Below are 24,384 nucleotides of genomic sequence, written 5' to 3'. Positions count from 1 at the left end.
CACATGACACAACAAATATGAAGGCAAAATACTGAATGGAAAGTTACCTCAAGAAGTCAGACTCAGCATGCAGCAATACTAGAAAAATTGAAACTTACATGCAAAATATCACAGATGCACATTTCTAAAAGCTGACATATTCCAGTTAATAAATTCTGAATAAAATACTTTTTTTCTACCTTTGTTGTCTGATCATTTAGTTTTTCTATTCGCTTTGGTCCCAGTGTCTTCTGTTTTATGGAGTGTCTTCTTTCTGTTTGATAATTTTTCTCTCACCGTGTCCACCATCCTCCTGTGTCCTTATGTGTTCTGTCTACCATCTGTAGCCCCCTGTCCCTATCCTTTCTCCAGTTTCAGCATCTGCCTTCAAAGTGTTCCGATCCAGCCCTTAAATTCAACAATTTGCCCTCCATACACATCCAGCATTTCTCCTCTCTCCCCTCCACTCCATTTCCAGCAATTTCTCCTCTCCCTGGGCCCTGCCATCCCATCCAAGTCCAACCTTGGCCCTCTCTACCCTTCCCTCCTCCATCCACATCCAGCAATTCTCCTCTCTCCCCTCCCCTCCATTTCCAGCAATTTCTCCTCTCTCTGGGCCCTGCCATCCCATCCAAGTCCATCCTTGGCCCTCTCTGCCCTTCCCTCATCCATCCACATCCAGCAATTCTCCTCTCTCCCATCCCCTCCATTTCCAGCAATTTCTCCTCTCCCTGGGCCCTGCCCTCCCATCTGTTCCTCTCTCCCCTGCCCCCCTCCATTCACCCATGTATCCAGCAATTCCCCTCTCCCTGGGCCCTGCCATCCCATCCAAGTCCATCCTTGGCCCTCTCTGCCCTTCCCTCCTCCATCCACATCCAGTAATTGTCCCCTCTCCCTTCCCCTCCATTTCCAGCAATTTCTCCTCTCCGTGGGCCCTGCCCTCCCATCTGTTCCTCTCTCCCCTGCCCCCTCCATTCACCCATGTATCCAGCAATTCCCCTCTCTCCCTGAGCCCTGCCATCCCATCCATGTCTCTCTTTCCCCTGCCTGCCCTCTTCTCTCCCCCACGATGCACGATCGATCATCGATCCCTTTCCTTTTTCGCTTTTAAATTTACCTCCAGTCCGGCAGCGTCAGTGAAAGTGCTCCCAGCCAGTAAAAGCACTTCTCTTCGCTGTGTCCCGCCTTCTGACGTCATGACGTCAGAAGAAGGCGGGACACAGCGAAGAGAAGCGCTTTTACTGGCTGGGAGCGCTTTCACTGACGCTGCCGGACTGGAGATGAATTTAAAAGCGATAAAGGAAAGGGATCGGACCGGTGATCGATCGTGGGGGAGAGAAGAGGGCGGGCAGTTTGGACGAGCGGCGGCGATCCCCGGGCGGAACTAGGTCAAGGCTGACTGAGGCGTGCCGCGCGGGGCCCCCCTAAGCGCGGGGCCCTATGCGGCCGCGTCGGTCGCCTCGGCCTAAGACCGGCCCTGATTACTGAGACCTTGTGGAAGGAGGATAACCAGTGGGACACTGTCATACCGGGGTACAAAGTATATCGTAGTGATAGGGTGGACCGGACTGGTAGAGGGGTAGCATTGTATATTAACGAGAGCCTTGACTCAGATAGATTACAAATTCAGCAGGACACAAATCAGACCTTTGAATCATTGTGGGTTGAAATTCCATGTAGAAAAGGGAAAAGGATGGTGATAGGAGTGTACTACCATCCGCCTCACCAGGATGAGCAGGTAGACGCAGAAATGATAAAAGAAATCAGAGACACAAACAAAATGGGCAATGTGATAATAATGGGTGACTTCAATTATCCAAATACAGACTGGGTAAATGTAACATCGGGACACGCCAGAGAGGTACAATTCCTTGATGAAATCAAGGACAGCTTTATGGAGCAGCTGGTGCAGCAGCCAACAAGAGAAGGAAAAATTCTAGACTTGGTCCTTAGTGGAGCGCATGATCTGGTGATGGACGTTATGGTACTGGGGCCGCTTGATAACAGTGATCATAATATGATCAGTTTTAATATCAACCTTGAAGTAACTATACACAGGAAGTCAAATACGTTAGCGTTTAACTTTAAAAAAGGAGACTATAAAATGAGAAGAACGTTGGAAAAAAAACTTAGGGGGACAACTGAGAGGGTAAAAACTGTACAACAGGCATGGACGCTGTTCAAAAATATCATCCTGGAGGCCCAGCCCAAACATATTCCACTAATTAGAAAAGAAACACGGAACTCCAAAAGACAGCTGGCCTGGTTGAAAAGTGAGGTGAAGGAACCTATTAGAGCTAAAAGAAATGCCTTCAGAAAATGGAAGAAGGAACCATCTGAAAATAACAAGAAGCAGCATAAGGAGTGTCAAAGCAAATGCAAGGCGCAGATAAAGAAGGCCAAGAGGAATTATGAAAAAAAGATAGCATTAGAGGCAAAAAAAACATAGTAAAAAAAATTTTCGGTATATTAAAAGCTGGCAAAAGAATCGGTTGGGCTGCTGGATGACCGAGGGGTAAAAGGGGCGATCAAGGAAGACAAAGACGTAGCGGGGAGATTGAATGAATTCTTTGCTTCGGTCTTCACCGAGGAAGATTTGGGTGGGATACCGGTGTCGGAAATGATATTTCAAGCGGACGAGTCGGAGAAACTTACTGACTTCATGGTAAACCTGGAGGATGTAATGGGGCAGTTCAGCAAACTGAAGAGTAGCAAATCTCCTGGACCGGATGGTATTCATCCTAGAGTACTGATAGAACTGAAAAATGAGCTTGTGGAGCTACTGCTAGTGATATGCAATTTATCCTTAAAATTGAGCGTGGTACTGAAAGATTGGAGGGTGGCCAATATAACGCCCATTTTTAAAAAAGGTTCCAAGGGAGATCTGAGAAATGATAGACTGGTAAGTCTGACATCAGTGTCGGGGAAATGGTAGAGGCTATTATTAAAAACAAAATTACAGAGCACATCCGAGGACATGGATTACTGAGACCGAGTCAGCATGGCTTTTCTGTGGGGAAATCTTGCCTGACTAATTTACTTCAATTCTTTGAAGGAGTAAACAAACATCTGGACAAAGGGGAGCCAGTTGATATTGTGCATCTGGATTTTCAAAAGGCGTCTGACAAGGTACCTCATGAAAGGCTACAGAGGAAATTGGAGGGTCATGGGCAGTGGCATAGCTAGGGTAGTTGACACCCGGGGCCGGTCATTTTTTAACCACCCCCCCAAATCCAGTACTAGGCATACCGAGAATACAAAACACTCAGGACCTATAGAGCAATTCTACCATACCATAAGCAGTAATTTGTACGAGTCACACTAGGAAAAGGAAAGCATCTTAAACACTACAGTGAGCACTAGAACATCAATTCACCTATTGTAAAACGAAAACAGACAGATTAGTACAGATCGTCGATCCTGCACAGTCAATGCCAACCGAAAGCCATGTCTTTTTCACAAACACAGATACACCCTAATCCACTATAGAATAAGTAATCATAAACTTTCTATTTAGACAAAAATTAAACTGAACCCCCGATGCCAGACTCTGCATACAATGCAACACCACAGAAACAGAAAATGTCCCCTAGTACTGTGCAAAATATAAAGACAGCAGATGTAAATTTGAAAAAACTAACAAATACCAATCACCACTTTACAAATTAACAAATAGAAATAAAACAAATACAGAAAATAAAATAATACCATTTTATTGGACTAATACATTTAGCTTCCAGAGGCCAAAATCTCCTTCCTCAGGTCAATACAGTATAGTGTGTTACAGTATCCTATCCTGACCTGAGGAAGGGGGTTTTGTTCTCTGAAAGTTAAGTCAAAATGTATTAAAATTAGTCCAGTAAAAAGATTACCTTATTTACATGTTCTATTTATAAACATTTATTAACAGTACTATATCCTAAAGCAAAAAAAATAAAAATATATTTTTTATTTACAGTTTGTTGTCTCTGGATTCTGCTTTCCTCATCTTCTTTTCACTGTCTTCCTTCCATCCAGCATCTGTCTTCGCTGTCTCTCTGCCATCCAGTGTCTGCCCTCTCTAATGTCCCTTCCATGCACTGTCTGCCGTCTCTCTCTGCCCCTTCCATCTACTGTCTGCCCTCTCTCTTCCTTCCATCCACATCTGCCCTCTATTTCTACCCCTTCCATCCACCATCTGCCCCAGTCTGCCATCTCTCTCCACCTTCCATCAACATCTGCTCGCTCTCTCTCTCTTCCTTCCTTCCATCCATCCACATCTGCCCTCAATATCTGCCCCTTCCATCCACCATTTGCCCTAGTCTGCCCTCTTTCTCTCTCCCCCTTCCACCCACCATCTGCCCTTTCTCTCTGCCCCTTCAATCTGTCTGCCCTCCCTCTCCCATCCATCCAGGGTCTGCCCTCCCTCACGCTCCCCCCTTCCATCCAGGGTCTGTCCCCTCTCTCTCTGCCCCCTCTTTTCAGCCCCCTTATTCCACCTGCCCCTAGTTCCAGCCCCAGCCCACATCTCCCACCTGCCCCCATTTTCAGCCCTACTATCCCACCAGTCCCCAGCCCTTTTCTCCCATCAGTCCCGAGCTTCAGCCCCAGCCAGTTCTCCCTGTCCCCTTTAAAGCCCTCAGTCCCCACAGTTTCAGCCCCCGTCCCTTTTCAGCCCCCAGTTCCAGTACTAGCCCCCTTATCCCAACTACCCTCCTTTTCAGCCCCCAGTTCCAGCCCCCTTCATCCACCACATGCCTTGCATCCCCCCTTTTCAGCCCCAGACCCATTCTCCCACCTGCCCCAGGCATGGACCCATTTTCCCTCCTGCCCCCTTGTCAGACCCCTGTTCCAGCTTCAGATCCCTTCTCCCATCTGAGCACTCCCCTCCCCAGTCCCCTTCTCCCCTCTGAGCACCCCACCCCTCTCCAATCGCCTTCTCCCCTCTGAGCTCCTCCTCTCCCATCTGAGCCCCCCCGACCCGGTCCCGTCCCCCCTCCGTCGAGAGCTGACAGAGCCCTCTTCTCCTGCCACCACCCTGCCTTTTAAAAAAAATCCATGCAGTGGCGCAGGCAGCGCCTCACATCTGCCCTGTGTGTGCTGTGAAAGGAGAAAATCGCCTCGCTGGCGTCGGGCCTTCCCTCGTTATGTCCCGCCCTCGAGGAAAAAGGAAACCTCAGATGAGGGCAGGACACAGCGAGGGAAGGCCCGATGCCAGCGAGGCGATTTTCTCCATTCACAGCACACGCAGGGCAGATGCGAGGCGCTGCCTGCGTCGCTGCATGGATTTTTAAAAAAAAGGCAGAGTGGTGGCAGGAGACGAGAGCTGTCGGCTCTCGATGGAGCACCCCCCACCCGCTGATACCCGGGGCAGACCACCCCCACCGCCCCGCCCGTGCTACTCCACTGGTCATGGGATAGGAGGAAAAATCCTATTGTGGATTAAAAACTGGTTGAAGGATAGGAAACAGAGAGTGGGGTTAAATGGGCAGTATTCACAATGGAGAAGGGTAGTTAGTGGGGTTCCTCAGGGGTCTGTGCTAGGACCGCTGCTTTTTAATATATTTATAAATGATTTAGAGATGAGAGTAACTAGCGAGGTAATTAAATTTGCTGATGACACAAAGTTATTCAAAGTCGTTAACTGGCGACAGGATTGTGAAAAATTACAGAAGGACCTTACGAGACTGGTAGACTGGGTGGCTAGATGGCAGATGACGTTTAATGTGAGCAAGTGCAAGGTGATGCATGTGGGAAAAAAGAACCCGAATTATAGCTACGTCATGCAAGGTTCCACGTTAGGAGTTACAGACCAAGAAAGGGATCTGGGTGTCGTCATTGATAATACACTGAAACCTTCTGCTCAGTGTGCTGCTGCGGCTCAGAAAGCGAATAGAATGTTGGGTATTATTAGGAAAGGTATGGAAAACAGGTGTGAGGATGTTATAGTGCTGTTAAATCGCTCCATGGTGCGACCGCACCTTGAGTATTGTGTTCAATTCTGGTCGCCGCATCTCAAGAAAGATATAGTGGAATTGGAAAAGGTGCAGCGAAGAGCGACTAAAATGATAGCGGGGATGGGACGACTTCCCTATGAAGAAAGACTAAGGAGGCTAGGGCTTTTCAGCTTGGAGAAGAGACGGCTGAGGGGAGACATGATAGAGGTATATAAAATAATGAGTGGAGTGGAACAGGTGGATGTGAAGCGTCTGTTCACGCTTAAATACTAGGACTAGGGGGCATGTGATGAAACTACAGTGTAGTAAATTTAAAACAAATCGGAGAAAATATTTCTTCGCACAACGCGTAATTAAACTCTGAAATTCGTTGCCGGAGAATGTGGTGAAGGCGGTTAGCTTGGCAGAGTTTTAAAAGGGGTTAGATGGTTTCCTAAAGGACAAGTCCATAAACTGCTACTAAATGGACTTGGGAAAAATCCACAATTCCAGGAATAACATGTATAGAATGTTTTTACGTTTGGGAAGCTTGCCAGGTGCCCTTGGTCTGGATTGGCCGCTGTCGTGGACAGGATGCTGGGCTCGATGGACCCTTGGTCTTTTCTCAGTGTGGCATTACTTATGTACTTATGATTCTAGACTCCAAACAAATTCTGCAACACTGACTGCCCAAACTGACTGTCTCGTCAGGTATCCTGCTCAAGGCAGTATTGTGATGTGAATGTATGGACTGAAGACCATGTCGCAACATTGCAAATTTATTGAATGGAAGTTGACCTCAAGTGGGCTACCAACGAGCAATGGCTCTGACATTATGAGCCATGACATGACCATCGAAGGCCAGCCCAGCCTGGGCATAAGTGAAGGAAATGCAATCTGCCAGCCAAATTGAGATGGTGTTTCCCGATGGTGACCCCCATCCTTTTGGGATCAAAAGAAACAAAAAGCTGGGCAGACTGTCTTTGGGGCCTTGTACGCTCCATGTAGTAGGCCAGTGCTCTCTTGCAGTCCAAGGTGTGAAAGCTGCTTTCACCAGGATGGGCATGAAGTTGGGGAAAGAATGTTGGCAAGACAATCAACTGGTTCAGATGGAACTCTGACACCACCTTTAGCAGGAACTTAGGGTGTGTGCAGAGGACTACTCTGTTGTGATGAAACTTAGTATAAGGTGCATCCACTACTAAGGTCTGAAGCTCACTGACCCTACAAGCTGAAGTAACAGACTCCAAGAAAATGACCATACAGGTCAAGTACTTCAGTTGGCAGGAATTCAGTGGCTGAAAAGGAGCTTTCATCACATGGGTGAGAATGATGTTGAGATCCCATGACACTGGTGGAGGTTTGACAGGAGGCTTTGACAAAAGCAAACCTCTCATGAAGCGAACAACTAAAGTCTGTCCAGAGATGGGCTTATCTTCCACACGTTGATGATAAGCACTAATTGCACTAAGGTGAACCCTTATGAAGTTGGTCTTGAGACCAGACTTTGACAAGTATAGAAGGTATTTAAGCAGGGTCTGTGTAAACCTTCTAGTCGTGGAGCAGGTAAATTACAATAATTAAAGAAATAAATATATAGGAATGTCACAGTTTCAAATAGGGTTCCCAAATAAACTCCACACAACCAAGGGATTTAACAAGAAAAGAAATATTAAAGATTTTATTAAAGGGTAAAGTAAATAGAAACACTGGGATATGTTCCTTAAAGTTGGTACCAATTTTTAAAGTTTGATGGTATTAAATAAAACTAGTGCAAGGTGCTAAATGCTTTGTGATAAGTTACAAAGGAAATAAAGGCAATAACATATTCAAAACTACAATTACAGTTACCAAGACCCCAACCCCCCATCTGCAATAACACAAAACATCCCAAACATGTACACAGCTCTAATTAGTGTACTCAGATCTGATATATATATTTTTCAGTTTGTGTGCACACAATAATGTTACCGGTATCTCAAATCTTCGCTAGCATCGCAGCTCTCTTGCATTGGGTACCTTGGTCTTCTCCACATCCACGTCTCCTCGGTTGGCGAGGTCAGCTCACCAGCTCGGAAAGTCCAGGATACCTACTGCTCTGACTCAAAAAACTCAAAAAAGGAAACCCTGACTCCATGTGCTTGGTGTGTGTACTAACCTCAATCAGTATTTTCTTTGGCAAAGGACCTTGTGGACTAACTAGATTCAAATAAAAAGATAAGCAGGGGAAATTCCTATCTAACCCTCCCAAAACGTGACCCCTTTTATTTTGTTCTGCTATACAACCACCCTCTAATCACACTGATGGACTGCTAAACTAAATCTCCTAAAGGCAGACACTCACAGGACTGGGGGCTTAGACTGGGCAGCTTTTCCCCAGGGCAGGCTTCTGTCTGGATTCTCCTGAGGCAGACACTCGCTGGCACATACTCAAAAAAAAGTTTCTCTCCGGATAAGCCTCTTCCTTACAGGACAGACAGTTACATGGCCGACTCTCTCCTCTCTGGACAGGCAAACACTCACACGGAGGGATGCGCTGGGTGGACTTCTGGGATTCAGGGACCTCACCAAGCTGCTCTCTCTTCAGCTCTGCACTGCTCCCAACACACTCCAGACCCCCTTCTCCTCCTCTGTTCCTGTCTGCTTTAGTGCCCGGCCCTCCACCTTATAGGACTCACCAGCTCCCTCTCTTCATTTGGGGCTCGTCAGTGGATCCTTCTCTTCCAGCTTGCAGCTGTCTCTTCTTGCCAGAGAATGCCCTTCTCTGCCCCAGCTTGTACACTCCTGCCTGGATCCGATTTTCCCCTCTCAGGGCATGCTTTCAGCCATCTCTCTTTGTCTGGCTTGCCTTTCTTCTTCTTCTTCCCAGGCTGCCTCCTCTTGCCTGAACATGCCCTTCTGTGCCCCAGCTTGCACAGTCCTGGCTGGATCCGACCTTCTTCTCTCAGACCATGCTTGCAGCCTCCTTTGTCTGGGCTCGTCCTTCCTCACTTCTCCCAGGCTGCCTTGGGACTGCAAAACGTTTTCTTTGTTCCACCCCTCCTGTCCCCTGGATTGGCTTGAAATTCGCGCCAATCTATGGGTCAGACTGCCTCCTGCCACCTCACTGGTCCAAATTCGTGCCCTTTAGCAGATCCTGGCTCCTATTGGCTGTCTTCCACACTGTCCCTTCCTCTAGCTCCCAGCTTGCTCTGGGGCCTCAGACAGCAAATCGGGAGCCTTGTAACAGATGTCACTGCCCATCCTCCCACAGTTACAAGCTCGTGAAGTTTTAAACACACCTCTAGCATTTATGGGCACCTGAGTCCTTTGTTTTACAGCAGTGCTGGAGCATTCTAAACACTTTAAACATTTAACTAAAAGGTGTCAGTGCTGTTGCTGCCCTGAGACCTCTGTACCTCCCTGTCCTCTGCAGGATTCCCCCCTCCCAGGAGAAAAAGGGGGGGGGACAAGGTAAAGGCTTATTTTTATATATATATTTACACTTCTCCCAGGGTACACAAATGTTGCCCCCAACATTTCTCCTAACACTTCATCATACAACATCACATTCACAGTTTTAGGTTAGGCCCACCACAGTAGCACTTCTCCCATTACTATGCGTGTCTCAATATAGGTAGTAATTGTCTGACAGATACCTGGAAGGGTTCCCTTTATTTGATCGGGAGGACCTCCTGGGGGGGATACAGGTATTCATGAGGGCCAACACCAGCCTCCTCTCCTATTACTTCGGGTTCTACTTCCCCCTCTACATCAGGCTCCATCCCTAAATCTGGCACTTCCCTGTTTGGGACTGTATCTTCCCTGGCAACGTAAGTACCAGGCTCTCCCAACAATAAATAGAGTGCACTGTCATTTTCATCATCAACATTCTCACTATCTCCAATATCTGGTATCTCAGGTAACCCCAAGGTGGACCCTAAATCATACATGGCATTGGGTAACACCTTCACATGGTTTCTGTGCACTACTTTGACAGGACCACCTTCCTCAGGGACAGCTTTGAGCAGTGGCGTACCAAGGGGGGGCGATGGGTGCGGTCCGCCCAGGGTGCACGTCGCTGAGGGGGTGCCGCGCGCACCTGTCCTTCATTCGTTCCATGCTCCCTCTGCCCCGGAACAGGTTACTTCCTGTTCTGGGGCAAAGGGAGCATGGAACGAACAAAGGACAGGCGCGTGTGGCACCCCCCCAGCAACGTGCACCCGGGGTGGGTTCTTTTGTGGGGGGGGGGCACATCGGCGATCCGCCCCGGGTGTCAGCCCCCCTAGGAACGCCACTGACTTTGAGGCTACTTCCCCCAGGCTCATTGACTTGGTCTATCACGTATATTCTGTCATCCTACTACTACTACTACTATTTAGCATTTCTATAGCGCTACAAGGCGTACGCAGCGCTGCACAAACATAGAAGAAAGACAGTCCCTGCTCAAAGAGCTTACAATCTAATAGACAAAAAAAATAAATAAAGTAAGCAAATCAAATCAATTAATGTGAACAGGAAGGAAGAGAGGAGGGTAGGTGGAGGTGAGTGGTTACAAGTGGTTACGAGTCAAGGATCGGTCCTTGGACCCCTTCTTTTCTCAATCTACACCTCCTCCCTAGGCTCACTGATCTCATCTCATGGTTTCCAATATCATCTTTATGCCGATGACACTCAGCTTTATCTCTCCACACCAGACATCACTGTGGAAACCCAGGCCAAAGTATCAGCCTGCTTATCCGACATTGCTGCCTGGATGTCCAACCGCCACCTGAAACTGAACATGGCCAAGACCGAGCTCATTGTTTTTCCACCCAAACCCACCTCTCCTCTCCCTCCACTCTCTATCTCAGTCGATGGCACCCTCATCCTCCCCGTCTCATCTGCCCGCAACCTTGGAGTCATCTTCGACTCCTCCCTCTCCTTCTCTGACCATATCCAGCAAACAGCCAAGACCTGAGGGTGTTACTTTGGCTGTGTAACTGGTTGATATAGTTAAAATGGGAACCGTTTCCAGAGGCAGGCGATTGAGAATACCTTGTAGATCATTATGCAGAAGCCCCTGAGATGCCAAATTTGCCAAGAAATAACTCTACGTGATCTAGGCTTACTTTAGGCACACAGGAATTTCATTTGATATGCAGGTTTGTCAATCAGTTGTTTATGACTTTACTTGTTTTGCACTGGTTTGGGTCCTACTGGATGTTCAGTGCCAGTCACTGGAAACAGACTTCCATTGAATATCCAGGGTCAGTGTCAATCACGGCATTTATGTGGGCTACCTCCTATGGTATGAATATCGGGCCCACTGTGTCCCACAAGTTTTTAATATTTCATGGGTATCCAGATAATTTATTTGTGGGTTTTATTTTGGGGTAGAAAGTGATCTTGCATTTTGCTACAGTAGATAATACATTTTTATTTTTATTTCTCTTGTGCTGTACTGCTTATAGAGAATGTGATTTCTTAGTGTTTCTTTTTCTAATTTTTGGTCCTTTATTCTATAATGGGTGAGGACTGTTTTGTGAGTGACTGAAGTAAGAGATTTAAAAATGTCAGTGTTTCCAAAGTTTCCATAAGTGTGAATGTGGTTTATGTTGACGCAGAACAGACTGTTTTCTTAGAAATCCATCATAAAGTTCACTTGAAAGCATTATTTGGTATATTCAACAGTACTCACAACTATATGCCTAGTGCCCCCCCTCCCCATGTTAACTCTGGGCCCTCCCAAAAATGTGAAGTCTGGCTACGCCCCTGATGGAAAGAAACTTTGATCAAAATATAGCTAAAAGTACCTGTGAATGCCAGTGGTAGACATGCCAAATCTCATACATTTGCCCCCCTTCTCCAGCTCACACATCAAAATTCCCTTTCCTCCCCCTCAGTTCCACATCTCTCTCATTTCTCTCCTCCCCCCCCCCCCCTCCTCAGTATGACATCTTTTACTCACTCCTCCTACCCTTCCCTGTGGTCCTTTAAACATGCCCTCGATCCTCACCGGAAGTTACAGCAGCAGCGGCAGTGCTGAAAACAGGCTGCCTGTAGGTGGTCCATGGGGCCTTCCCTCTGCTGGTCCCACCTCCTCTGATTCTACTTCCTTTTTCCAGAGGGACAGGACCAGCAGAGGGAAAGCCCAGTGGACTCCCCAAAGTCTGTTTTTAGTGCTGCGGCTGCCAGTGATCAAAGGCACATTTAAAGGACCCCGGGGGAGGGAAGAGCGAGTAAGAGATGTGGATCCAAGAAGGAAGGGAGTGAGTTGGAGATGCCATACTGTGAAGTCAGGGGGAAGAACCAAATGATACAGGACCTGAGATGTGGAACTGCAGGGGGATGGGAGTGAGTCAGAGATGCCATGCTGTGAAGGTAGGGGGAGAACTAAATGATGCAGGATCTGTTGGGAGAGAGGGGGAGGGAGAGATATTGGACTTACTGTTAGAGTTACAGTTAATCTAATATAATAAAACGCACCGTGAACGTTCTGAAGACAACGTTCTGTGAAGCCGGAAGCTTGAAGCCGGAAGCCTGAAGCCCTGAAGCCTGAAGCCTTGAAGCCTTGAAGCCATCTGACGTCACTCCCAGGCTGAGGCTGAAGGGTTCGTGGATTCGTGGTGTGAAGCCTTCAAGCCAGCCAGCCGTCTCTGCCCCGCCCTCGCGACAAAACAAACAAATCCGGAAGCGAAACGTCAGGGAAGGAGGCGGCGCTCCCGACGTCTAGCCTTCCCTTCGCTGTGTTCCGCCTTAAAAAGAAGGCGGAACACAGCGAAGGGAAAGCTAGACGTTGGGAGCGCCGCCTCCTTCCCTGACGCTTCGTTGCCGGAACCACGGAGGTAAATTGAAAAAGAAGAAAAAAAAAAAAAAACGATGCATGGATGCGAAGGGGGGGGGGGAGAAGAGGGCGGGCCAGGCTGGGACATGGGAGAGAGAGTAGCATGGATGCGACGGGGGGGGCATGGAAGGGCGAGAGGGGACTTGCTGGAAAAGGATGAATGGAGGCGGCAGGGGACAGAGGAGCATGGATGGGTATGGATTGGGAGGGCAGGGCACAGGGAGAGAGGGGAATTACTGGAAATGGATGAAGGGAGGGGGCAGGGGACAGAGGAGCATGGATGGGCATGGATTGGGAGGGCAGGACTCAGGGAGAGAGGGAAATTGCTGGATAGGGAAAAATGGAGGGGCCAGGTGACAGATGAGCATGGATGGGCATGGATTGGAAGGGCAGGACTCAGGGAGAGAGGGAAATTGCTGGATAGGGAAAAATGGAGGGGCCAGGTGACAGATGAGCATGGATGGGCATGGATTGGAAGGGCAGGACTCAGGGAGAAGGGAATTGCTGGATAGGGATGAATGGAGGGGACAGATGGGCATGGATGGATATGGATTGCAGAGCAGGCCTCAGGCAGAGAGGGGAAATGCTGGATAGGGAAAAATGGAGGGGCCAGGTGACAGAGGAGCATGGATGGGCATGGATTGGAAGGGCAGGACTCAGGGAGAGGGGAATTGCTGGATAGGGATGAATGGAGGGGACAGATGGGCATGGATGGATATGGATTGCAGAGCAGGCCTCAGGCAGAGAGGGGAAATGCTGGATAGGGAAAAATGGAGGGGCCAGGTGACAGAGGAGCATGGATGGGCATGGATTGGAAGGGCAGGACTCAGGGAGAGGGGAATTGCTGGATAGGGATGAATGGAGGGGACAGATGGGCATGGATGGATATGCATTGCAGAGCAGGCCTCAGGCAGAGAGGGGAAATGCTGGATATGGAAAAATGGAGGGGCCAGGTGACAGAGGAGCATGGATGGGCATGGATTGGAAGGGCAGGACTCAGGGAGAGGGGAATTGCTGGATAGGGATGAATGGAGGGGACAGATGGGCATGGATGGATATGGATTGCAGAGCAGGCCTCAGGCAGAGAGGGGAAATGCTGGATAGGGAAAAATGGAGGGGCCAGGTGACAGAGGAGCATGGATGGGCATGGATTGGAAGGGCAGGACTCAGGGAGAGGGGAATTGCTGGATAGGGATGAATGGAGGGGACAGATGGGCATGGATGGATATGCATTGCAGAGCAGGCCTCAGGCAGAGAGGGGAAATGCTGGATAGGGAAAAATGGAGGGGCCAGGTGACAGAGGAGCATGGATGGGCATGGATTGGAAGGGCAGGACTCAGGGAGAGGGGAATTGCTGGATAGGGATGAATGGAGGGGACAGATGGGCATGGATGGATATGGATTGCAGAGCAGGCCTCAGGCAGAGAGGGGAAATGCTGGATAGGGAAAAATGGAGGGGCCAGGTGACAGAGGAGCATGGATGGGCATGGATTGGGAGGGCAGGGCTCAGGGACAGAGGGGAATTGCTGGAAAAGGATGAATGGAGGGGGCAGGGGACAGATGGCCACTTTCACTCTGACTCTCAAACACTCACTCTCACATACACTCTCCCAAACATACACACTCAGAGGAAAACCTTGCTAGCGCCCGTTTCATTTGTGTCAGAAACGGGCCTTTTTTACTAGTTTTCTTATATTCCGCTAATACCATTTATATAGTTCACAGTGGATTACAGAAAGAACACTAGACCATAAAAATGTCTAGGAAGTTACAAATATACAACAAAGGAAAAAACAAAAAGAAAATTAACAAAGCTAGCACCCTCTACTTTTTAGCCACATACTCAGAAAACAATAGAGTCTTAAGGCCTTTCTTGTACATATCATAAGATGAAAGAAGACGTAAATGAATAGGTAAAACTCTCCAAAGTTAGGTTGCCTGATATGTAAACAAACTTGTAAAATATTTCTTCATGAGAATACCCTTAGGACTTGGAAAATCAAACAAAAGAAATTTGCAGTTATTATATGATGTTCGACCTAACCTAAAACATGCAAGAGATGTCAAATAGAGAGGCACTAATCCCTAAACAATTTTCCATAAAAAAACACCCTAGTTTAAAAGTTATCCTCAGCTCAATAGGAAGCCAATGAAGCTTTCTGAACTAGACTGTCTGTCAGACTTTCTTAAAGAATAAATCAGATGAATCACAATGTTCTGAGTCATCTGCAATTTTTGCAATAAATATTTAGGCAATCCTAACTAAAGTAAGTAGGGGATGATGGGACAGAAAAGAGAAGCTAAATTCCTGGGGAGGAGAAAAGGAGATATGTTGGATATAGAGAGGGATAGAGACTCAGAGGGGTGATGCCGGACAGGTGGGCAGGATAGGGACACAGAGGGATGATGATAGACCATGAGGGGGAGATGGGGTACAGATACTGGATAGAGAAGAATATGGATACAGAGAAGGGGAATGCTCAACATGTTGGGAGGATAGGAGGAAGAGACACAGGGGAAATATTGGATAGGGTGGATAGTGAGACAGAGGGAAAATGGATGGTGGACATGTCCAGAGAAGAAATGCCAAAAGGACAAAGAGAACAAGAAAGGAAAGCATAAATGAGCCTTCAAGAATGGAACAATGGAGAGACCTTTAATCTAATTGGATTAAAGGACTCTCCATTGTTCCATTCTTGAAGGCTCATTTGTGCTTTCCTTTGTTGTTTTGGTTTGTGTACTTTTGGACCCTCTCTTTTGCTATTTGAAAAGGACAAAGAGACCCTGTGCAAGAGAGTTAAGAGAAGATAGATGAAAGCAGAAACCAAAGACCAGGACCAGCATGATTAGAAAAATGAAATGACCAGACAAGAAAGGTAGAAAAATGAATTTCACTTTGTTTATTAATTAGAATATGTCAATTTTGGAATGTACATCTATCAGAACTGGTTTTAGACGTGGCTGGGGCTCACAAGAAAAACCTCCTGCATTCTCCAGCATAGTGGTGGTAAATCTCCAGCTTTGGGATGGGTCACCCATGGCATCTCTGCAGTGGGTGCTGCTTCATTGTGTCCATGGAGGGGTAATTTGTATTGCGTTTGCCACATCCAAACATTTTGAAATGTTGTTGCTTTGGCTGGGAAGCTAGCTTATTTGCAGGGTAGGGAAAATTGTTTAAATCCTATGAAAGAATAATGATTGTGCTGGCCTCCCCTCCAGAGAGGAGCCTAGACACGATTCCTTATATTAGTTGGACACAAGCTTCCCCCATAGCAGCAGTGTTTGGAAGAGTGTATAAATCAGTTATCTGATTTGGAAGTACATTATGGTTTATAGTTTAAAGTTTCTTGATACACTAGTAGAAAATTAGCATTATTCCAGTCATTAGCATTAGCACCATCAGAAATTAGCATTATTCCAGTCCTTTACCATCACAAAATATCATCCAACCCATCAAACTGGCGACTTCAAAAGAAACCTCCCATCAACCTACCAATCATCTATAAACAATGAAACTCCTTCACCCAAACCTAGGACATCCATCTCAAGACAGATTATCAACATTCAATCTTCAACCCCGAATGTTGCACCTTACCTATCCGACCGAGTGGGTTATGTCAATGGCAGATCTGCAGCTAATAAGGCCGAAATCCTTACAGACTGGATTAAATCAGACAAACTTGATCTACTATTCATTACAGAAACTTGGGCCCATAGTTCAAAAGACCCCATCATAATTGATTTATGCCCTCCTGAATATAAGATCTTACACTGGCCAAGAAAAGAAAGAAGAGGTGGTGGGATAGCACTTATTTATAAATCATACTTCACCCCCGAATCTATATCAGAGTTAATTACACCTCAGCTTGAAATTGCTTCATTCAAACTCCATAGTCCTAAACTATGCGACCAACTAAATTGCATTTTGTTTTACAGACCTCCAATAAACTGGAATAATAGTCAATCCACTTTTATGGACTTTATTGCAAATGTCTGCACCAATGTATTATTAATTGGAGACCTAAATCTATACTTAGAAGACTCCCACTCCCCAAATACCCGCGATTGCATGGACTTCTTTCAACTCTGCAATATTGACCTTCCTCCAGTGCAACCAACTCACATTAAAGGTCACTCGCTTGACATAATTTCTCACAAACTCTCCACCAACCAAAACATAACTATATCTGATATCAAATGGTCCAATATCCCTTGGTCTGATCATCATAAATCAACACTAACCTTATATTGGCACACAAAGGATATGCTTATAACTCAAAATCCTTCAACAATCACCACTAGAGGACGGATTAACAAAGACAGTTTCTGGCAACATATATATATAACAACAATTGGTCAACACAACCTAACTCTCTCTCTCCTTCCTCACAGATTGGAATACCAGATGCAAACTCATCCTGGACGAAATTGCCCCCCTTCAATCCAGAACTTTATGTAGACGTCAACCATCACCATGGTTTAATGACCGACTAAAAAACCTGAAATCACAAACCAGAAAACTAGAAAAAGCATGGAGTGGATCAAGAAACAATCTCACCTTTAACGCTTGGAAACAGTTCCAGAGAAATTAAAAGAGCAAAAAGAAGCTACTATACTCAAAAAATCACAACCAATGGCACAGATATAAAGAAACAATATCAACTCATAAAGAGCCTCCTTATGACCAATCCAGTTACCCTCTCACCTTCAAATAGCCCATCTGCAGACCAATTGACTAAGCACTTCTATAATAAAATGACTAAGCTTCGTAAATCGATTCCCCATGATTGTAACTACATAGATACTTTTCTTGATGAATTGGATCCCAACATAAATGAAACTCCGGTTGACCGCTCATGGACAAGATTTACCCTCCTCACCACCGTAGAAGTTTCCAAGGCGATTTCCAAACTCTCCAGATCTCATTGTCATCTTGACTCCTGCCCAGCCATTTAATGAAAGATGCCCCTGAACGCTTCATCACAGATCTCACTGCCCACCTTAACTTCTTGTTGCAACAAGGTTCCTTCCCTACCGAACATGGTAACATATTACTCACACCTATGCCCCAAAGACTCCAAGAAACCGATAAATGATGTTACCAACTACCGACCAGTGGCCTCCACCCCCCTATTAACTAAATTGATAGAAAACAGAGTGACCTTTCAAGTCAATGAGTATATACAAAAATTCTTCATCCTTCATGAGTCTCAATCGGGTTTCCGTCCTACCCACAGTACAGAAACGGTATTGCTTACTTTAATATCCAAATTCAAACAAGAAATATCATTCGGAAATAGCATACTCCTTTTACAGTTTGATATGTCTGGAGCACTTGACATGGTCAACCACTGTATTCTTACTAGACTTCTGGATAAGTTGGGAATTGGTGGCAATGTTATAAAATGGATTGAAGGCTTTATTACCTCTAGATCCTATCGAGTCAAGTTATCTACAGCAATATCATCTCCATGGTCATCAGATTGCGGTGCACCTCAAGGTTCTCCTCTCTCCCCTATTCTATTCAACCTTATGATGATTCCTCTGGCTAAATCCCTTTCCAAACATGGTCTCAACCCTTTTATCTATGCTGACGATGTCACCATATTCATTCCCTTCAGATCTGGCCTGGCAGAAATTTCCAACAAAATTACCAATGGAATGAATATCCTAACTTCTTGGGCCAACACTTTCAAAATGAAACTGAATAAAGACAAAACTCAATGCCTAATCCTCTCTTCCCAATATTCCACATACCATCCAACTACTCTCACTACTCCTGATGTCATAATTCCTATATCCAACAATCTGAAAGTCCTTGGAGTTACATTGGATAAATACTTATCCCTTGAAGACCATGCAACATCCATCACGAAGAAAATGTTCAACATGATGTGGATGTTGAAATGTGTGAAACCTTATCTCCCCTTGAATACCTTCTGCAGCTTGGTACAATCCACAGTACTCACCCACGTTGATTACTGTAATAGTATCTTCATTGGATGTAAGGCCCAAATCATGAAGAAACTTCAGACTGCTCAGAACACGGCAGCTAGACTTATTTATAGGAAGCCTAGATTCGAAAGTGCAACACCCCTCCATATGAAACTTCATTGGCTACCTATTAGAGAACGAGTCAACTTTAAGGCCATCACACTAATCCACAAGATCAGTGGAGGAGTGGCCTAGTGGTTAGGGTGGTGGACTTTGGTCCTGGGGAACTGAGGAACTGAGTTCAATTCCCACTTCAGGCACAGGCAGCTCCTTGTGACTCTGGGCAAGTCACTTAACCCTCCATTGCCCCAGGTACAAATAAGTACCTGTATACAATATGTAAGCCGCATTGAGCGCGGGGTACAAATGTAACAAAAATAAATCCATGGAGTATCACCAAGTTACATGGTCAGTCTACTAAACCTTATGACCAGAAACATGTCAACATCTTCACGATCCTACCTTAACCTGCACCTTCCCAACTGCAAAGGACTAAAGTACAAAACCTACCATGCATCTACTACTACTACTACTTAACATTTCTAGAGCGCTACTAGGGTTACGCAGCGCTGTACAATTTAACAAAGAGAGACAGTCCCTGCTCAAAGAGCTTACAATCTAATAGACAAGTGAACGGTCGGTCCGATAGGGGCAGTCAAATTGGGGCAGTCTGGATTCACTGAACGGTAAGGGTTAGGTGCCGAACGCAGCATTGAAGAGGTGGGCTTTAAGCAAAGACTTGAAGACGGGCAGGGAGGGGGCTTGGCGTAAGGGTTCAGGAAGGTTGTTCCAAGCATAGGGTGAGGCAAGGCAGAATGAGCGGAGCCTGGAGTTGGCGGTGGTGGAGAAGGGTACTGAGAGGAGGGATTTATCCTGTGAACGGAGGTTACGGGCGGGAACGTAAGGGGAGATGAGGGTAGAGAGGTAGTGAGGGGCAGCAGACTGAGTGCATTTGTAGGTAAGAAGGAGAAGCTTGAATTGAATGCGGTATCTGATCGGAAGCCAGTGAAGTGACCTGAGGAGAGGGGTGATATGAGTATATCGGTTCTGGCGGAATATGAGACGTGCAGCAGAGTTCTGAACAGACTGAAGGGGGGATAGATGGCTAAGTGGGAGGCCGGTGAGGAGTAAGTTGCAGTAGTCCAGGCGAGAGGTAATGAGAGCGTGGACGAGAGTTCGGGTGGTGTGTTCAGAGAGGAAAGGGCGAATTTTGCTGATGTTAAAGAGGAAGAAGCGACAGGTCTTGGCTATCTGCTGGATATGCGCAGAGAAGGAGAGAGAGGAGTCAAAGATGACTCCGAGGTTGCGGGCAGATGAGACGGGGAGGATGAGGGTGTTATCAACTGAGATAGAAAGTGGAGGAAGAGGAGAAGTGGGTTTTGGTGGAAAGACGATAAGCTCGGTCTTGGACATGTTCAGTTTCAGGTGGCGGTTGGACATCCAGGCAGCAATGTCGGATAAGCAGGCCGATACCTTTGCCTGGGTCTCCGCGGTGATGTCTGGTGTGGAGAGATACAGTTGGGTGTCATCAGCATAGAGATGATACTGGAAACCATGAGATGAGATCAGGGAGCCCAGGGAAGAGGTGTAGATTGAGAAGAGAAGGGGTCCAAGGACCGATCCCTGGGGAACACCAACAGATAAGGGGATGGGGGTGGAGGAAGATCCATGAGAGTGAACTTTGAAGGTGCGGTGGGAGAGATAGGAGGAGAACCAGGAGAGGACAGAGCCCTGGAACCCAAATGAGGACAGTGTGGCAAGAAGTAAGTCATGATTGACAGTGTCAAAAGCGGCGGATAGATCCAGGAGGATGAGGATGGAGTAGTGGCCTCTGGATTTGGCAAGGAACAGGTCATTACAGACTTTAGAAAGTGCTGTTTCTGTCGAGTGAAGAGGGCGAAAACCAGATTGAAGCGGATCAAGGATGGCATGAGAGGAGAGAAAATCAAGGCAGCGGCTGTGGACTGCGCGCTCAAGTGTCTTGGAGAGGAAGGGTAGGAGGGAGATGGGGCGGTAGTTGGAGGGACAGGTAGGGTCTAGTGATGGTTTTTTGAGGAGTGGCGTGACTACAGCATGCTTGAAGGTGTCGGGGACAGTTGCAGTGGAGAGAGAGAGGTTGAGGATATGACAGATGGAGGGGGTGATAGTAGGAGAGATGGTGTTAAGTAAGTTGGTGGGGATGGGATCAGAGGAACAAGTGGTGCATTTTGAGGAGGAAAGAAGGCGGGCGGTTTCCTCCTCGGAGATATCAGGAAAGGAGGAGAAGGAGGTCTGGGTTGGTTGGTTGAGGGAGAGGGTTGAAGGGTGAAGAGGAGGAGGTGGCTTGGTAGTGAACTCAAGGTTGATCTTTTGCACCTTGTCGCGGAAGTAGTCAGCCAGTGATTGAGGAGAGAGTGACGGGGGGGTGGGAGTGGAGGGCACTTTGAGGAGGGAGTTAAGGGTGGCGAAGAGACGACGAGGGTTAGAGCTGAGAGAATTAGTCAATTGGGTGTAATAGTCCTGTTTGGCAAGGAATAGTGAGGACTGGAAGGAGGATAGCATGAATTTGTAGTGAAGGAAATCTGAATGGGTGCGAGATTTCCTCCAGAGGCGTTCAGCAGATCGGGCGCAGGAGCGAAGGTAACGGATGCAAGGGGTCAGCCAGGGCTGGGGATTAGTACGCCTTGTGGGACGGGAGGTGGATGGTGCAAGGGTGTCCAGAGCAGAGGAGAGAGTGGCATTGTAAGCGGAGACAGCCTCGTCAACAGACTCAGAGGACATGATGGAGGGGAGGAGATTAGAAATACTAGATGATAAGGTGGGAGGGTCAATAGTCTGGAGATTCCTGGAAGTAGTGGTTAATGTTGGGCGGGGCTGAGGGGGAGGGTGAAAAAGTGTGAAGGTGATCAGGTGATGATCAGAGACAGGAAGAGCTGAGGTGTGGAAATTGGAGGGTGAGCCGGAAGAGGAGAGGACGAGGTCAAGGCAATGGCCATCACGGTGAGTAGGGGTGGTGGAACATAGCTGGAGGTTGAAGGAGGATGTTAGAGTGAGGAACTGAGAAGCGTGAGAGTTGGACAGGTCATCAACGTGTATGTTGAAGTCTCCGAGAATGAGGGATGGAGATGAGGGTTCAAGAAAAACAGAAAGCCAGGCATCGAAGTCGGTGATGAAGGAAGGGAGGGATTTATCAGGGGGGCGGTAAATGACTGCCACTCTGAGTGGCAACGGGTAGAATAGACGGATGGAGTGGACTTCAAAGGATGAGAAGCAGTGAGACTGTGGTAGGAGGAGGGGTTGGAAGCTACAGGAGGGCGAGAGTAGTAACCCAACGCCTCCTCCACGGCCAACTAGGCGGGGAGTATGGGAGAAGAGATAGCCTCCATGGCATAGAGCCGCAACTGAGGCAGAGTCGTCAGGGGAGAGCCAGGTTTCAGTTAGGGCAAGCAGGTGAAGGGAATGAGAGATGAAGAGATCGTGAGTGAAGGGAAGTTTGTTGCATCTAACTTCCCCTACCTGGGATCCCAACTCTGGAATGCTCTACCCAGATACATTTGGTCAATTAGTGAATATCTTCCCTTTAGGAAACTATTGAAAACCCATCTATTCAAACAGGTTTACCTGAATGACTTGACCTACCATAAACAAACATATGCAACCCATTTATTTACCAGTTCAACTAATCGATAACAACAATGACTCAGAAAATATTTACTACCAACTGTCTTACCCTTCATGCTCTTCCCAACTTCTCCTTTATTGCTCCACCTCCTTACCTATCCCTATCCTTTCTCCCATACCTCTTCTATCCCATTTACTCCTTGTTCATTTGTTCTATCACATACCTTCTTTGTTGATTCTGATACTACAGATTGTATTCTCTTGTTACTATGTAAGCCGCATTGAGCCTGTGATGAGCGGGAAATCACGGGGTACAAATGTGATCAATTAATAAGTGCTGGTTATAAACAATAAGCTGATGGAAGGTAAAGCCCTATTGCTTTAGTTGAAACTGTTTCTGTATTAGCAGATGCAGGGAAACTGTGATACTAGCAAAAAGAAGAGATTATTTAAAACCTTGTTGATTAATAAAGAGAAGATATGATGACTGAAAGAAGAGTGATTTAACACTAATTAATTAATTAAAGAGATGCTGCTCCTGTTTTAAATTGGTGCAGGAAGGATAGGATTCTAGAAAGATAGCATGTGTTGACTGAAAGCCTCGTATTTAAAAACCAGGTGAAAAACTGTATTGAGCAGAGGATATGGGGGGCTACTATCCCAGCTCAAGAATCCAAATATTGTACCTGCCCTCTGTTTTTTTGAATATCAGCCTAGTAATCACAAAATAGTTTTTACTTGTTCAGTTCTTTTGTGGGATTTTTAAATGACATTTATAAAATATACAAAGCCATTTATCCATCCACCATTATTTGGATAAATAGTTTTGCTGGTGCTGGCCAGTGATATTAAGCAACACCATCCAAACAGTGCTGCTGAACATTCTTACAGATCACATTGCATAGGTAAAGCTAACAGTTATTCAGTGAGCAGCAATATTCAGTCACTGTCCAGATAACTATCTGGATGAAGTTAGGACAGAAAAAAATTTGTTGTCCTAACTTAATCCAGTTACCTGTTCAAATAGCAGCACTTGTTGCCCTACCTGGATATTCAACACCACTCACTATCCGGATAGAGGTGCTGAATATCCATGAATAATTTAAATGCTATAGCTAGCATTTAAAAGAAACCCTGGCTGTTTAAATATTGACCTCACTGTTTTGGTTCCTCAAAAATACTGACAAATCTGTTGCTAATTTGTCTTTGCCTCACCTGTTAGTATGGTTAAAAAAAAAAAAAAGAAATTAGATGATACAGATTAACTGAGAACTTTACTAGAAATCATTTCATTGTGCCATTGTTTTCTTCTTATATATGTATCTTTCAGGTTACCTCAGGAGCCATAAAATCAAGACTAGTGCAAGCAGAGGCCACGGAAATGAAAATAAATGTTGCTCGAGAAAAGTATCGTCTGGTGGCTACACAAGGATCTGTCATGTACTTTGTAATCGCAAGCCTTTCAGAAATAGACCCTATGTACCAATTTTCACTAAAGTACTTTAAACAGGTATTTCTGCCTATATACAAGAAAATCATAGCACCTGGTTTATCAAGAGTTTTCTGCTTTCCCTGCATATGGAAAAATATGATACATTAAGAACAAATATGAATGCTAACCACCTAAAAGTATGTATCCATATATGGGTGTAGTTTGAGTGGATCAGAGGAGGAGTTGTGATATACACATTGTAACCAGGTACCTCTAAGTGCAGCCAAGGATAGAACAATCTCCTCCAGCCACAGGCTCCTGGTACAGTCAAGAATAAATGTCCACCAGCAACTTCAATTTTAAGGACTTTATTCCATGCAGGTTTCTAGTAGACCTGATACACAGTTCCAACAGCAGCATTCACCTTCAACCTTAAGCACATGTAAGCCACCTGAAAGTGGCAAATAGTTCCCTTTAAGCAGTAGGCTATCAGCACATACCAGAATTCAATAAAGGCTCACAGTCAGCTCCAGTCTGGGCTCTTTATCCAGTGCACAATAAACAGTAGTTCAATTCCAAATAGAAGCAATTCTTTCAGTTCATCATCACAGTTAAATCACAAAGCAGCAGTTTCTGTCTTCTACTCTCTCTACCTTCAG

General features: G+C 46.2%; 1 protein-coding gene across 1 annotated transcript in view; it reads left to right on the top strand.

Annotated features, from left to right (window-relative positions):
• The window catches only part of DNAH6 (dynein axonemal heavy chain 6), a 2,906,060-nt gene that overhangs the window by 2,038,400 nt on the left and 843,276 nt on the right, over window positions 1–24,384 (top strand). Inside the window, exon 62 of the mRNA XM_030192089.1 lies at window positions 23,624–23,803. Coding sequence (XP_030047949.1) covers window positions 23,624–23,803 — 180 coding nt within the window. The remainder of the gene's footprint in view (window positions 1–23,623; window positions 23,804–24,384) is intronic.

This window comes from Microcaecilia unicolor, chromosome 2 (assembly GCF_901765095.1).
Source record: "Microcaecilia unicolor chromosome 2, aMicUni1.1, whole genome shotgun sequence".
NCBI classification, from domain to species: Eukaryota; Metazoa; Chordata; class Amphibia; order Gymnophiona; family Siphonopidae; genus Microcaecilia; species Microcaecilia unicolor.
This window is presented reverse-complemented; position numbering and strand designations above follow the sequence as displayed.